The 16,043-nt window shown below is 32.9% G+C and overlaps 1 protein-coding gene across 1 annotated transcript in view; it reads left to right on the top strand.

Annotated features, from left to right (window-relative positions):
- LOC127158440 (protein NLRC5) overlaps positions 1 to 16,043 on the top strand; it is a 95,521-nt gene that overhangs the window by 58,180 nt on the left and 21,298 nt on the right. Inside the window, exons 14-16 of the mRNA XM_051101578.1 lie at positions 206 to 379; positions 15,188 to 15,361; positions 15,595 to 15,756. Coding sequence (XP_050957535.1) covers positions 206 to 379; positions 15,188 to 15,361; positions 15,595 to 15,756 — 510 coding nt within the window. The remainder of the gene's footprint in view (positions 1 to 205; positions 380 to 15,187; positions 15,362 to 15,594; positions 15,757 to 16,043) is intronic.

The following is a 16,043-nucleotide window of genomic DNA, read 5'->3' as shown; positions in this document are numbered from 1 at the left end:
AATGTAAATCAGCTAAATTGTGTTGACCTAACTCAGCTATTTTGATTTAAATGAAGTAAATTAAATTGTAAAAACATTCTTTAGTAAAATTAAATAAGCAAAACTAATTTTTTTTTTGACTTTATGACATTTACTTGCAATGTATTTATTCACACATAAACTTTACATGGATCTTATTCATTATCTTTTTTCTTTCTGTCTTCAGTCTGGATAAATGCAGTATTACAGAGAAACAGTGTCTCATCCTGACTTCAGCTCTGAAATCAAACCCATCACACCTGAGAAAACTGTACCTAAACAATAATGAAATAAAAAACACAGGAGTGAATCACTTATGTGAGGTACTGAAGGATTCACACTGTAAACTGGAGAGATTGAGGTCAGTAACATTCACATACAAGAATCAAAGTGATGAAAATCACTTTAACAGTTTAAACCAAAACACTTTATACTCAAAATCTCATGATGAGTCTGAGTTCACATATTTGTGAAAAATTCTTCACCTTAATGATTTGTTTGTAAGATGATCTTCCTCTGTTTGTCTCTTTCTAGGCTTTTTGACTGTGGAATTACAGATGTTTCTTCTTTAACTCAGTGTTTGACAAACACAAAAGCACTACAGTTTCTAAAATGGCTTGATCTGAGTAACAATAAGATTGGAGACTCAAAGCAGCAGCTCATTGCTGTGCTACGAAACTCAAACTGTAAACTGAGGTGAGTAAACTTCACTTTCTGATATTAAAGAGATTCATTTACCTCTAATATGTGAACAAATATATACTTTCAAATATTTGTGAAAAGAGTTTATCAAATTATCATCAAGCTTTATTTTAAAGGGTTTGTGTCAGAATGAAATGTAAAGTTGATAAAAATGTTTAACAAAGGAGGAAAGAGAAGAAAAGCACACTGTCAGAGCTTTATACAACAACACCTGCTTTATTAATGACATCAGTAATAGTGAATCATTACAGTTTGAAATAGATTTGGTCAGATTGTAGGAAAACGCTGGTAAAATCAGTGCAGATTCCAGCTTCAGCTCACAGTCGTCCAGCATCACATGATCAATGTCTCCGTCTCTTGTGTTTTTAACTTTGACAAGCAACACGTCACATTACTTATGTAAGGTTTAATCAGGGTGTGATTTGTCGGGGTGAATTCCTCCCTGGTAGAACTGCAACAGCTCAACGGTGTAAACCTGGGAAACATGCTTCATTCTGACAAGACTTGTCGTAATATGCTCATGTTTATTAGAGAAACAGTGACAGCTCAGTTAGTGGACTTCATCAACAAGTCATCTGATAAATTCAGTTTTCTCATTGATGAGAGCAACTGTGTCAAATAAAACATGTCTGATCATCCACATTAGAATTCCCTATGAAGGTAAAATCTGCAAATCTGATGTGGCTGCTTCTTTGATGGGCCGATACAGAGGAGCAGTCATGCTCCTGCATGAAAAGATGAACTCCGACCTCCCCGTCATTCACTGTATGAATCACAAGTTAGAACTTGCCGTCCATGATGCTGTAAAACACATTACAGATGCAAGTCTTTTTCAGAGGTTCGTTGCCTCTCTGTACTCATTTTTCTCTCAAAGCCCCAAAAATATGAGAGAGCTTGAGTCTGTGGCTTCTGACTTGGGGATACACGCTCGCAGGAGATGTTGTTGGTAAAAGATGCTCCGGAGACCCTGCAGGCCTTATCCCTGTTTCTTCAGATAAGAAATGTCACAGCGGTCAGTGCTGATTTTGAGGTGGGCATTGCACTGAGTACACTGTGGTCAATGAGACAAACCGATGGTGTGAACGCAAAATGCATGAATGACAAATTTGAACATTTCCACACGTTCAAGGGTGTAAAAGTGTCTCAACCAAGTGACGTAGACCATCAAAAGGCAGAGGTACCTCGTGAACGATTTTTCTTTTCTCTGGCCGACAACACTGAGCGCAGGCTGGATGACGACAGAATTATTTCTGCTGCAGCTGCTCTAACTCGCATCCTATTTGGTGATGACAAACTTCTCCTGATACACAAGACTCTTGCTGTTGAGGCCACATCAAGTCCCAAACGCCTCAATGAATTCCACCAATTTAAATGTCATGGTGTCATCAGAGAGAATCTGCACAAAGTGCTCACTACTGTCACCACACTAACAATTTTAACAGACGAGTGTAAATGAAAATTCAGTGCAATGAACCATATTACGGAGTACAGCGTAATACAATACAGATATAAATTAATTGTAAATTGATTATTAAATTGTTTAATTAGGTTTATACATAATTTCCATGACAGAGTTGAAGATAAATCCTTTCATACTGGAGCTGCCAGTTTCAAATGATTATTAAACAGCAGCACAAACTATGCAAAAGCGTCAGTCCTTCCAGTGACTCAGTGTCTGAATTCACTCACTGGTTTTCATTCACTCCTTCAACTGAACTGTATTAGTGGTCTAATGTAGGGAATAGTGAATGAGGGTATTTGGATTCAGTTAAACACTTCTCATCAATTAACAACAACTTTAACAACAAGACACACTTCTAACAATGTATCCACAAGTCTACTATTAACAGGAATCTCCTCTGGTTTTGTTTGACAGTAAATACAGTCAGTAACTGAGGCACAAGCTAATAGCAGTTGTGTTTGAATGAATCGAGAGAGCGCGGTGGTGTGATACGAGAGAAGTAAAAGAAACGCCGGACTCAAATACCCGTATGACTGTGTGTTATTCTGCGTTGCTAATGACAACGGTTGTTATCAGGGAATAACACACCTCAGAATGTCACGACTGACCAATCAGAATTGAGTATTCCAGGAGCTGTGCAATAATTTCAGTTATTTACTGAGACCAATACAAACATGTTTAAACTAGAGGACAAACAGCTTTAACTAGTGGAACATTTCACTGAAAGGTTTTTGTTTTAAGGCAAAATCACATTTGTATTTGTTCCATGTCATTTATTATATTTGGTGTAAACTCATTAGTATGTGTTTCACTTTATTTTGATTTAGTAGAGACACAAACAGAATGACATTCAATTTCTAAATGTATTATATTATACTATTTTATGAATACGTATTCAAAATCAGTAATTAATCTCATTAGAATTTTAATTTTTTAATCTTTTACTTAAGAAAAAAAAACATGATTGAAATATAGTAACTAATTTGTACATTGTTTCACTGAACTCTGATTATCTTCTCTTCTGTTCCACCTTACAGTTTAGATACAGATCCACCACCAAAAGTCCCTGATAGAATTAAATCAGCAAAAGATGATAAATGCTGTATATCATAATTTGAAGTGGTCTTGAGAGGAGCAGTAAACATCAGGTGAGGATCCACAGAAGAGCTTCACTACTGTGTCTATGAGGAGAAAGAAATGTGTGATAAATGTGTGAATGTGATCCATACAGGTGAAGAGACTCAGACTTTACAATCAAATAATGCAGCATGTGTGTTAGAAACATGTGATATTGAATGATTAATGTTGCTTTAGTATTCAAGTGATCATTTTGTTTAATTTAAAGCTGGAACAGAGGAGGAAGAAGCTCAGATGAGTCTGTCTGGCTCTTCAGTTTAATAATATTTATATTAAAATCATCCATAATGATTCAAATGTTTAAATGTGATTGTCAAGTGCAGCACTTAAATGTATCAAAAGATCAAATCTACAATGTGAAATTTCCATGTTACATTTGTTATCTCATATTTTATACACATTGTCAGTCTATTTTATTTTATATTAGGTTAGTTATGTGTGTGTCTGTTGTGAATGTACAGATATCCATTTTTACCAGTTAACAGCATTTGTGTCTTTCACTTTCCTCTAGAGAGTCAAATACATTTGTCTTTTTCACCCATTTACATTTGCATGTAAATAAAATACTACATATACAGTTCAAAACAACTACTTTGTTTGAAAAGTTCACTTGCCTGTTTTAAATATTACTGAAGATACATAAGCAGTTTTTGTATCTTAAATATAAGCTCATTTGTAGGCATGAAACATAAAACATAAATGGCTAATGTATATTGATTGATTGCCAACATTCTTCAAATATATTTTGTTTTAAAGACAAGTGAAATAAAACAAGAAACATACAAGCAAGCAAAATTAGCTAAATTAAATTTTATAATCTTAATTATACCAGTCTAAGCATCAGATTTTTCCTCATGAAAAAAAAAAATCTCTTTAACCATGTAAACTAAATCAATGTTTTTGGAAAGTACTTGCTTATTATTTTGTGACTTGCTGAGGGGTTAAAGAGTCATGAAAACTGACAGTATCAGATGGAGGCATAAATGGATGACAAAACTATCAAACAACAGATATTTTGATTTTAAATATTTTTATTAAATGAATTACCTACAAATACCTAGAAATTGTAAAAAAAATCACTGAAGAAGTGTTAATGTGTTTGTGAACAGGAAGAACAAAGGCAGTGAGGATCTCAAACTAAAGTCTTCTGTATCAGCAGTGATGTTGATGTTGAAGGTTTCGAGGTTTCAGGACCTGATCTTTATGAGGATTCATCAGTAAAACTACAGAAACAATCACCAAATGTACAGTAGAAAGATAAAAACGTTAAGTTTTTTTTCAAGTCTTTTGAGTAAAAGTGTCAAGGCTAAGCACTGTGAACTTTGTTTTCTTACTGATCATGCTCAGTGGAGAAGCATATAATGTGATTAATGTTCATTTTGGTAGCACCTAGCTCAGGGAACATATTAAACACTAAGAGTTTTCCCTCAATAAACTCCCAATTTTCTGCTTAGTGGTAGAAAGGTAGTTGTTTGTAGTTTGTAGTAGTTATGTTTGGGTTTAGATTAGGGTTAAGGGATGTAGAATATGACCATGCAGAATAAGTCAATAATATGTGCTTTATAAGTGCTAATGAACAGCAAATATGCTAGTAATATGCATGTTAATAAGCAACTAGTAAATAGTGAATAGTGTTCTCTGATTTAAAGTGTTCTTTCCTTTTTCTGTACAATTAAGTTCATGGTATTTAACTACAGTGGGTATTTGCTAAAATCATTTAAGTTCATTTTTTTCCTCATTAATGTACACACAACACCCCATATTGACAGAAAAACACAGAATTGTTGACATTTTTGCAGATTTATTAAAAAAGAAAAACTGAAATATCACATGGTCCTAAGTATTCAGACCCTTTGCTCAGTATTTAGTAGAAGCACCCTTTTGATCTAATACAGCCATGAGTCTTTTTGGGAAAGATGCAACAAGTTTTTCACACCTGGATTTGGGGATCCTCTGCCATTCCTCCTTGCAGATCCTCTCCAGTTCTGTCAGGCTGGATGGTAAACGTTGGTGGACAGCCATTTTTAGGTCTCTCCAGAGTTGCTCAATTGGGTTTAAGTCAGGGCTCTGTCTGGGCCATTCAAGAACAGTCACGGAGTTGTTGTGAAGCCACTGCTTCGTTATTTTAGCTGTGTGCTTAGGGTCATTGTCTTGTTGGAAGGTAAACCTTCGGCCCAGTCTGAGGTCCTGAGCACTCTGGAGAAGGTTTGATTCTGCCACCACCATGATGCTGCCACCACCATGCTTCACTGTTGGGACTGTATTGGACAGGTGATGAGCAGTGCCTGTTTTCTCCACACATACCGCTTAGAATTAAGGCCAAAAAGTTCTATCTTGGTCTCATCAGACCAGAGAATCTTATTTCTCACCATCTTGGAGTCCTTCATGCAGGCTTTCATGTGTCTTGCACTGAGGAGAGGTTTCCGTCGGGCCACTCTGCCATAAAGCCCCGACTGGTGGAGGGCTGCAGTGATGGTTGACTTTCTACAACTTTCTCCCATCTCCTGACTGCATCTCTGGAGCTCAGCCACAGTGATCTTTGGGTTCTTCTTCACCTCTCTCACCAAGGCTCTTCTCCCCCGATAGCTCAGTTTGGCCGGACGGCCAGCTCTAGGAAGGGTTCTGGTCATCCCAAACATCTTCCATTTAAGGATTATGGAGGCCACTGTGCTCTTAGGAACCTTAAGTGCAGCAGAAATTTTTTTGTAACCTTGGCCAGATCTGTGCCTTCCCACAATTCTGTCTCTGAGCTCTTCAGGCAGTTCCTTTGACCTCATGATTCTCATTTGCTCTGACATGCACTGTGAGCTGTAAGGTCTTATATAGACAGGTGTGTGGCTTTCCTAATCAAGTCCAATCAGTATAATCAAACACAGCTGGACTCAAATGAAGGTGTAGAACCATCTCAAGGATGATCAGAAGAAATGGACAGCACCTGAGTTAAATATATGAGTGTCACAGCAAAGGGTCTGAATACTTTTTTACAGTTTTTCTTTTTTAATAAATCTGCAAAAATGTCAACAGTTCTGTGTTTTTCTGTCAATATGGGGTGCTGTGTGTACATTCATGAGGAAAAAAAATGAACTTTAAATGATTTTAGCAAATGGCTGCAATATAACAAAGAGTGAAAAATTTAAGGGGGTCTGAATACTTTCCGTACCCACTGTATGTGGACAAAAAGACAGCAACATCAATTGACTCTTTTGTTCAAATTTATTTGTAAAAACAAGACTGAATACATCAAAAGGAAAACAATGATTAGTGATGATGCTGACGGAGGCTTTAATGCTCTTGATTTCACAACTCTCAACCAGGTGTTTAAAATCAACTGGGTCAAACACTGTATGTTTGGAGGAAATGATCCCTGGTTTTTCATTCCAAACTTATTATTTAACCGTTGTGGTGCCTTAAAATGTTTGCTAGGTTGTAATTTTAACTGTAATAAGTTACCAATCAAGTTATCAGATTTTCACCAGCACTAGATTCTTGGAAACTGGCTTTTAAGCATAATTTTTCACCTCACAAATGTATTGTTTGGAATAATCAATATATTCTGTATAAAAACAGGATCATATTTAACAAAGAATGTGTAGAAAAGAATATCATCTTTATTTCAAAATGTATAGACACTGGTGGGACTCTGATTAGTTATGAAACATTCATTAAGGAAAACAGTATTGATATTACTCATATAGAATTTATTAGAATAATTAATGGCATATCACCTAAGCTTCAACAGCTTATTAAATCATCTTTACAGTATTCTTCTTTAAAGGAAGACATTCCCTGTTTAATGATAGGAGGTATTGATTTGTTAGATAAAAATGCAATAATATTCATATCAGAAGAACATTACTCTCTATGAGCAGTATTGACCCTAAAGCACTGTCTTCATGGAAACAGATTTATCCTTCTTTATCTTTGTGTAACATATGGTCTGTTCATAATCATTTTGTAATACCAAACAAGGTTAAAGAAATCCATCTTAAAATCCTTCACAAATTTTACCCCTGTAAGTTATTTTTATCTAAGTTTATGGATATTCACCCAGAATGCTCTTTTTGTGGATCTGAAAATGAATCAGTGCTTCATTTGTTCTTTAGATGTCCCTTCACTGTACCATTTTGGACTGAGATTTCAATCTTGATTTTTACATCCTTTAATAACCTCACTGATATTACAGAAGAAATGGTCCTGCTTCTGTTTTGTAACACTGGCTCTGCTCTTTTAGATAATGCTGTTAAAATCCTATGCTTGATTGGAAAAGATCATATTCACAAGTGTAAAGTTACAGCTTCTAAACCAAATTTTATTGTTTTTTGCTCTGATTTAAAAAGTTTTTCTGATTCCCTGTGTAAATTAAAAAGAAACAAAAAAGCAGTTAAAACATACCAGATTTTAAATAAGATCATTGAATCATCTGTAAACAGATATACAATGTTTAGATGAGGTTTCTATACCCCCACTTGAGTCAAAACAAAAAGTAAACTTTTTTTTTTTTAAATCTATTTGTTTTATCATTATTTCATTTTTATTTAATTATTATTGTATTGTATTGTATTTTATTTTATTTTATTTTAGTTATTTATTCATTTATTTTATGTTTAACTTGTTAATACACTTAATCCCTCACAATAGGTTGTTTTACTCACTGTTCCAGTTGTCACTGAACCTGACACTTACACTGTTTTGTAAAGTCAGATGCTGTTTGCAAAGTATTAATAATAATAAAAAAAAGAAATAAAAAAAAAAAAAAAAAAAAAATTGCAGGTTTATGTGTGGTCAGTCCAGGTATATACGGGGTAATGGGAGATGGAGTCTGAATGGGAGAGAGCTAATATTCAGGAGATGGTTCCTCTGGTGGTGGTGGGGAGGCGGTACAGGAGCCTCTTCCATAACAAAAACTATTTAAACCTTAAATGTCAGATTGTGAAAAGCACATATATCTACATCACAGCAACCTGTAAAACTGAACAGAAATGGTAAATTCAGAAAATAAGATGAAAATAACTAGTTTGTGCATCACATTCCTGTCCAGTTGGTGGCGCTGATGCACTAGATCTGTTGTTAACTGGACTTTGATTCGTATCATGTGACAAACATCAATCGTGAAGATCACACAGGTGTTTAACAGCACAAGATCGTCTGAACTATTGACTGTTTGAATACTTTCACGATTACAGTTATTTAGGATATTTCAAGCTATATGTAAGCGTGACTATTCAGTATGTAAAAATGTAGCATTAAAATAATTGTAGGGTTATTTTTTATTTGCCCTTGTTCCATTTTAAGACGCGAGGTCGAAAGTATTCTGTGATTAAACCTGTTCTTCCGGGTCCAGAGGTCAATAAAACAGAGCAACAAATGAATATTCTTTTAAACTTAATGTTTCGAAAGTTGCTGTATAGTAATGTGCATGTAAATATAAATATTGCGGTAAAGTTAGGTTGATGTTTGACATTCATTAGACATTCGGTTTCATGACAATTAAACTCTTTGTGTCTGTTGTGTTTTGAGCCCGAACGAACTTAGACATAAACATACGCCCTTTAGTTTACACAAGGCACAACTGTAAAATATTCAGAATATTATTCCCTATAATGCACAAGACTTGCTTTTCTTATTATACCTTTATTATTTTTATATGTGGTACTGAATCCATATTTTTAAATGTTCTTTATTCTGAACCCACATAAATTCATTAAACTCTGCCGCCATTTGAGATAAAGACATCAAACCTACTGTAAAATATTCAGAATATTATTCCCTATCACGCACAAGGCTTGTTTTTTCTTTTTTCTTTTTCTTTTTATATATGGTACTGAAACAATAGTTTTTATGTTTTATATACTAAACCCACATAAATTCATAAAACTTTGCCACCGTTTGAGATAAAAGTATCAAACCAACTGTAAAATATTGAAAAAAATATTCTCTTTAAAGTACAAGGCTTTTTTTTCCTGATTATGCCTTTATTATTTTATATATATGGTATTGAATCCATATTTTATGTATGGAACCCAACAAAATTCATTAAAGTCTGCTACTGTTTGAGATAAAGGTATCAAAGATAAATGTATATGATACTGAATCCATATTTTTTGTGTTTTATATACTGAACCCACTTAAATTCATTAAACTCCACTATTTGAGATAAAGGCATCAAACCAACTCTAAAATAGTATTCCCTGTTATACACCCTATAAAGACATCAAACCAACTGTAAATTATGGAAAATATGATTCCTTATGATACACATGGCTAATTTTCAGATAATGCCATCAATATTTTATATATTGAAAGCATATGAATAGTTGAAATAGAAAAACCCTTAAATGCCATCAGAATTGTTTCTCTAAAATGAGCATTTGTGTCACGCTCCCATGTTTAGGTTCAGTACTTTCACTTTAATGGCAATCAGTATTTTCTTTTCTTTGCCATTAAAATTAAAGAGCTGAATATAAATGTTTAATGTAAGTAAAAAAGACGTTCAAAAGTAAAAATACATTTTTGTGCCTTATTTACTTTAAATGGTACAAATTAGTACCTTAAAGTTCCATATTAATACTTTATAAAGTCTGCATGAAGCAGAAGATGCAACCAGCTTTGTTTCAGTGCTGTGATGTGAAACGGGACAGTGAATAGAGGACAGGGTTTTGTGTTTGCACACCTTCTCTCAATATTGATCATAGCTGATTAACAGTTGGATGGGAGTTTTTTTTTTTTTTTTTTTTTCCTCAGCACATGCAAATACAAGGCAAAAGGTACAAGGCATAAAATTTTATTTTTATTATTATTATTTATTTTTTTTTTGCTTATAAATATAAAACTTTACTAAGATAATTAACAGATGAATAATATAATTTTGTTTTTTATCAGAAATAGATGGGTTTTGAAAACAAAGTAAAATATCATGAGGTTGTAAATTAAAGGCTTTGTTTAACTTTTTTGTTGTCTATTTTAAAGTCAACCCAACATGAATAGAAAAAGGGCAATAGAAAAATAAATGTTCAGTATCTTCAACTGATTTGTTATAAATGGTACATTTGTGTGGAGAGGACATATAACCACACACACACTTACAAAGAAACTCCTTTATTTAATTAACCACGTTTCGGCAGGAAGCCCTTGTCAAGGAATACAAATGTTCATATTAAAATAAATTTTCAGAAAAAAAATGGTCAGCAAAACAATTTCCCTGTCTCTGTGTTTTTATATTATTATTTTTGTATTATTTTATTTTATTTATACTCAATATGTTTTTTTTTTTTATTTCCCTGTCTTTCTATTTTTTCTGATTTTCTAAATTATATTCTTTGTAAAAAAACAAACAAACAAACAAAAAAAAAAAACATTAAACTACAACAACACTGTTTCCTCTAAAGGTATTAAACCAACTGCAAACTAATATAATATAATATAATATAATATAATATAATATAATATAATATAATATAACTGTACATTTAATAATCAAGACAAATAAGTGATTTATAGTTGGTAATATACAGTTGTTTTGACTCCTTGTGTTTAAGAATAATGGATTTAAATTGGTGAAAAAAATGAATGTGCATCATGCAGAATAATGTTCAGAGTAGTTTACAGTTGGTTTGATATCTTTAGCTCAAATGGTGTTCAATTTGAATGGATTTAAATGGGTTTGGTGCTGTATAAAAATTTATTTAGAGATTTTTACATTTGGTTTGATTCCTTTATCTCAAATGGTGTCACAGTTTATTGAATTTAAGACTGTAGAATTTATATATATATATATATATATATATATATATATATATACACATTTGAAAGTTGTAAAATTATTATAAAACATGAAGACACACACATGATTTCAGTGTTATATATAAAAATCAGTGTTATATATAAAAATAACAAAGGTTTTTAAAAAAAAAAAAATTAAAAAAATGGTGTTGTCGTTTAATGGATTTATATTATTGCAGACATTTAAAAGTTGTAAAATTATTATAAAACATAAAGGCAGTATCAAAAATATGTGGGGCGTAATAGATACAGTCTTGCATAAAGGCAGGGCCAAAATTATTACTCCTGATTTTATAACTAAAAACAATTCAGATATATATGTGACCGAAGAAATTGTAAATGAATTCAACAATTATTTTGTAAATATTGGCTCTAATTTAGTACAAAACATCCCAGATGAAAACATTGATTGTAGTATTATTCCACATAGTGTAAATAGTATTTTCCTAGAGAGCGTACAAGTGAGTGAAATTCTGAACATTGTGAATAAATTTGCCAATAAAAGGTCAAATGATTATACAGATATGAACATGTCTTTGATAAAGCAAATTATAGATGTAATTGTAGAACCTTTTACTTATATTTGTAATTTGTCATTCCAAATAGGGAAATTTCCAGAACGTATGAAATTAGCTAAAGTGGTTCCACTTTTCAAAAAAGGAAATAAAAATGATGTTTCGAATTATAGACCCATTTCCTTGTTACCACAGTTATCCAAAATATTAGAAAAATTATTTGTGTTTAGATTAATTAAATTTATGGATAAAAATAATACGTTAAATAATAAACAATATGGATTTCGTTCAAATCATTCAACTGCTACAGCAATAGTGGAATTGGTAGAAGAAATAACGAATGCTATGGAAAAGAAACAGATCGTTGTAAGTGTCTTCGTGGATTTGCAAAAAGCGTTCGATACCATAGACCATGAAATATTATTGAGTAAATTATATAAATATGGTATAAGAGGCATAGCTCATCAGTGGGTTAAAAGTTATTTAAAAGAAAGAGAGCAGTTTGTTGAAATCAATAATACAAAATCAAAAAATTGTCAAATTACTTGTGGTGTACCCCAGGGCGCGGTATTAGGTCCAGTACTTTTTCTTCTTTATGTGAATGATATTGTAAATGTTTCAAATTTACTAAAATGTATTTTGTTTGCGGACGATACTACCTTATTTTATGCTGGCAAAAATATAAATGATGTATTGCAAGTTGTTGAGTATGAGTTTGGGAAAATTATGAGATGGTTTAGCGCTAATAGATTATCTTTAAACATTAGTAAGACAAAATTTATGATCTTTAGTTGTACAAATAAGGATTTTGATGCAGCATTGTCAGTACAAGGAGTACAGATAGATAGGACCCATGAATTTAAATTTCTGGGTGTTTTGATTGATGAACAGTTAACGTGGAAATTCCATATTGAATATGTTAAATCTAAGGTATCCCAAATTATAGCCGTGCTGCATAAGATAAAAGAATCTGTTAATAAATGTGCTCTGTTTTTGTTATATAATTCATTGATTGTTCCACATCTGACCTATTGCATTGAAGTGTGGGGAAGTGCTAATAAGACTTATATAGAACCAGTTTTTAAATTACAAAAACGTGCTATTCGTGTTGTAAATGGAAGTGGATATAGGGTCCACACAAATCCAATATTTATACAATTAAAAACCTTAAAATTCGATGATTTATTAGAATATAGTTTACTAAAAATAATGTATAAAGCTCACCAAAAAACATTACCTGAAAATTTGCAAAATAGATTCATCAAGAGAGTTAGTAGCTACAATTTAAGAGGAACTGAAGTCTTTCAGAAAGCTGAGTTTAGAACAAAATTAAAGGAAAGGTGTGTCTCGGTGCAAGGTGTCAGTTTGTGGAATAATTTAAACAATGAAATCAAAATGTCATTATCGTTTTTTGTTTTCAAGAAGTGTGTAAAAGCATTATTGATAGAGAAATATCGTGCTTCTAATTAGTTGGAAAATGAGATATTTGAATTATGACATTGTATATTTGCTGTAAATTTGATAAGTATAAGAGCTCTTCATTGGAATTGTAATTTGTTTTATGTTGATAAGGGGCAGATATTATAAGTTTATCTTCTTTCTGCTCCTTTTCATTTCTTTTTTCTTTTAAAAGAATGAAATAAATAATAAAATGAAATGAAATGAAGTCTAATTCCAAAAACGTGGCCTTGTGCAATAACAGGGATGTTTTTCTGAACATTTTAGTATTGGTTTTATAGTATTATGTCATGTAGTGAAATTGTTTAATTCATGTATGAGGTTAATATTTTGATTAAAGGCATGTGTTGTGAATGATCTGAAGAGATTATAACACCAATTACATGGCTTTTTATATTGATTGCTTGATAAACATTCAGCACTAGTTATTTTTCGTCACCATTTATTCCTCTGAACTATCATGATATTGATTTCAGAGACATATTGTGATGTTCAGGTCATGATGAGCATCTGATCGTCTTCAGTGACACAAAGATCTCAGTGTTGATCAGTTTATCTGCAGTATGTCAGAGGAGCGAGGAAAGGACTCTCAGTCTGAGATGAGTCTTTCACAGAAACAGAGGTAAGACTGAGTTCTTTCAGATAATTATTTTAGACACTTTCTGTGAACAGTAAAACCCCATCAGTCTTTTTCTCACTATTGCCATGAATGAAAAGTACTTTCTCCAAGATACTGTCTTCAAACAGCCACATTTGTGAAAAGAAAAGAACACCATGTTTGTATGTTGCTAGAATTATCTGTACTGTTAACATATCAGAACCTGTAGAAATGACATCAAAAGATCATCCATAATTTATCATATAAATCTGATTGCATTAAATGTTTGGGGTTGCATGTTTATTGTGTATTAAATGTAAATAATGGGCAAACTACTTTTAATTTAACTAATTTCCTGTCTCCATCTTGGGGGATATCTGTCTGGGTCTGAAGTACTTAAAGAAGTGTAGCAAGAAGATCAGGGCGCTTTCTGTAGCCAGAATGAGCCCAACACACAAAGTGTGTTGACAGTTGTTGTATTTTTCTCAAGTCAGGTATGCATCTTACTCCTAGATTCGTCTTGGAGATCTTGATCTCTTGTATTGATTTGATATCTTTGAATTTTCTGTATAATTGGTATAATACATATTTACCTGACTGACAATAAATTGTTACAGTTGATTTTATTCTGACTTATTCTGAAATGATTTTCTCAAGTAGATTAAGTGAAGGAGTATGTTACAGCAAATATGCGTCCAGGGTTAAGTACATTCTAGATCTCAGGTTAGATGGAGCATGGGGCACATCAGGTGAGATTCCAGATTTCTGACTGATTGACTTTAGTTAAGTTGTTATGCAGTTGCATTAACTATGGGGGGCTAGACAAAATACTATTGGAGTACTAGCATGGTTCAGGCATATTTCATAGTACTAGCCATAACCTCTGGTTATTGTCTCAGCTTTATTCAAGTTGTAATATAGTTAGACTAACTATAGGGGGCTAGATAAAAGCTTTAACTAAGTTGTTGTTTGTTTTGGCTAGTAGAAGTTCTGAATGGCTGTTAAATGTAAAAAAAAAATGGCTGGTCAATGAGTTATTTTGAGCTTATAACATGAATTTGGAAGGTTCACTTAATTTTATTTTAATTTTTACAGCATTTTTTGGCAGATTTCACCAGATTTGTGCAATAAACTGTTTATAAACCTGTTGTAAACTAAACACAGAAACTTGAAGATCACTGTGTCGTTTTCCACCAAAATAAAAGCCTGAGGGCTTAACGTTCGAAAGTAAAGAAATTAAGTCATAAAAATTCACAGTGCACACTACAGATACTCAGGTCTGAATTTGGTTAATCTAAACATGAATCAATGTAAAGCTCCAGCTGGTCTGTAAACTGGTGCTGTGTCACAAGGAATGAGTCAGTAATGTCAAATTGGTGTGTTGGTGTAGATGCATTTATAAAATAATGACAAACAGATTGCTTTTTTGAGATGATGGAAAATGTTAATATTCTAATAGTTTAATAAATGCTAATGAAGTCTTGTTTTAATGTGTGTGTGTGTTTTGTCTTTCTGTAGACTTTCAGACTGCAGTATCACTGAAGAAGGTTATAAAGCTCTGGCTTCAGCTCTGAGATCAAACCCTTCACACCTGATAGAGCTGGATCTCACAGGAAATGATCCTGGACAATCAGGAGTGAAGGAGCTCAGTGATTTACTACAGGATGGACTCTGTTCATTAAAGACCATCAGGTGAAAAAAAAAAAAACTTAAAATATTTAAAAATGATCCACAGATGTGAAATCAGCTGTATGAAAATACTTAAAAGGGTCAAATGCACCATTGTTGAATAGGAATGACACGAATTGGAATTAAATAGCAGTTCAGAGAAATTCAACAGACACACAACAGAATTTATGGCACAAATAATGTAAAAATATAAATGATCTGAGATCCTCTTCTGCTTCCTGTTGGTTTTTGAAAAGTCCTGCTGCAGAGGAAGTGTGTGAGTATCTCACTGGAGTTCTGGGTAAAAGTCCATTACTACTGAAAGAACTGGATCTGAGTGGAGATAAATTAGGAGATCTGGATGGGGAGAAACTCTCTGCTTTTTTGATGGACTCTCATAGCAAACTGGAGAAAATAATGTGAGTGAACATGATTTATACATTGAAACCTCTTTGATTATTCATTATTAAAGACTGTCAGTCACATGTGTAATCAGATATGAAGAGCTGTTGATCTGATGTGTGTTGAATATGTGCTGAATAATAATAATCAAGCGTTGTGTTAGTTCAGGCAGAACATGTCAGTCAAGCTCACATCAGCTGATAGTCAGTTGTTCCTGATGTATACGAATCCAGTCTTGACACTTATCACAGCGGTCCATTTAATTCCATTCTTTCAGCATCTCTTCTATCACATCACTGCTCAC

This window comes from Labeo rohita, unplaced genomic scaffold, assembly GCF_022985175.1.
Source record: "Labeo rohita strain BAU-BD-2019 unplaced genomic scaffold, IGBB_LRoh.1.0 scaffold_151, whole genome shotgun sequence".
NCBI classification, from domain to species: domain Eukaryota; kingdom Metazoa; phylum Chordata; class Actinopteri; order Cypriniformes; family Cyprinidae; genus Labeo; species Labeo rohita.
Note: the sequence above shows the minus strand (reverse complement) of the source record. Positions and strands in the feature narration are given on the sequence as shown.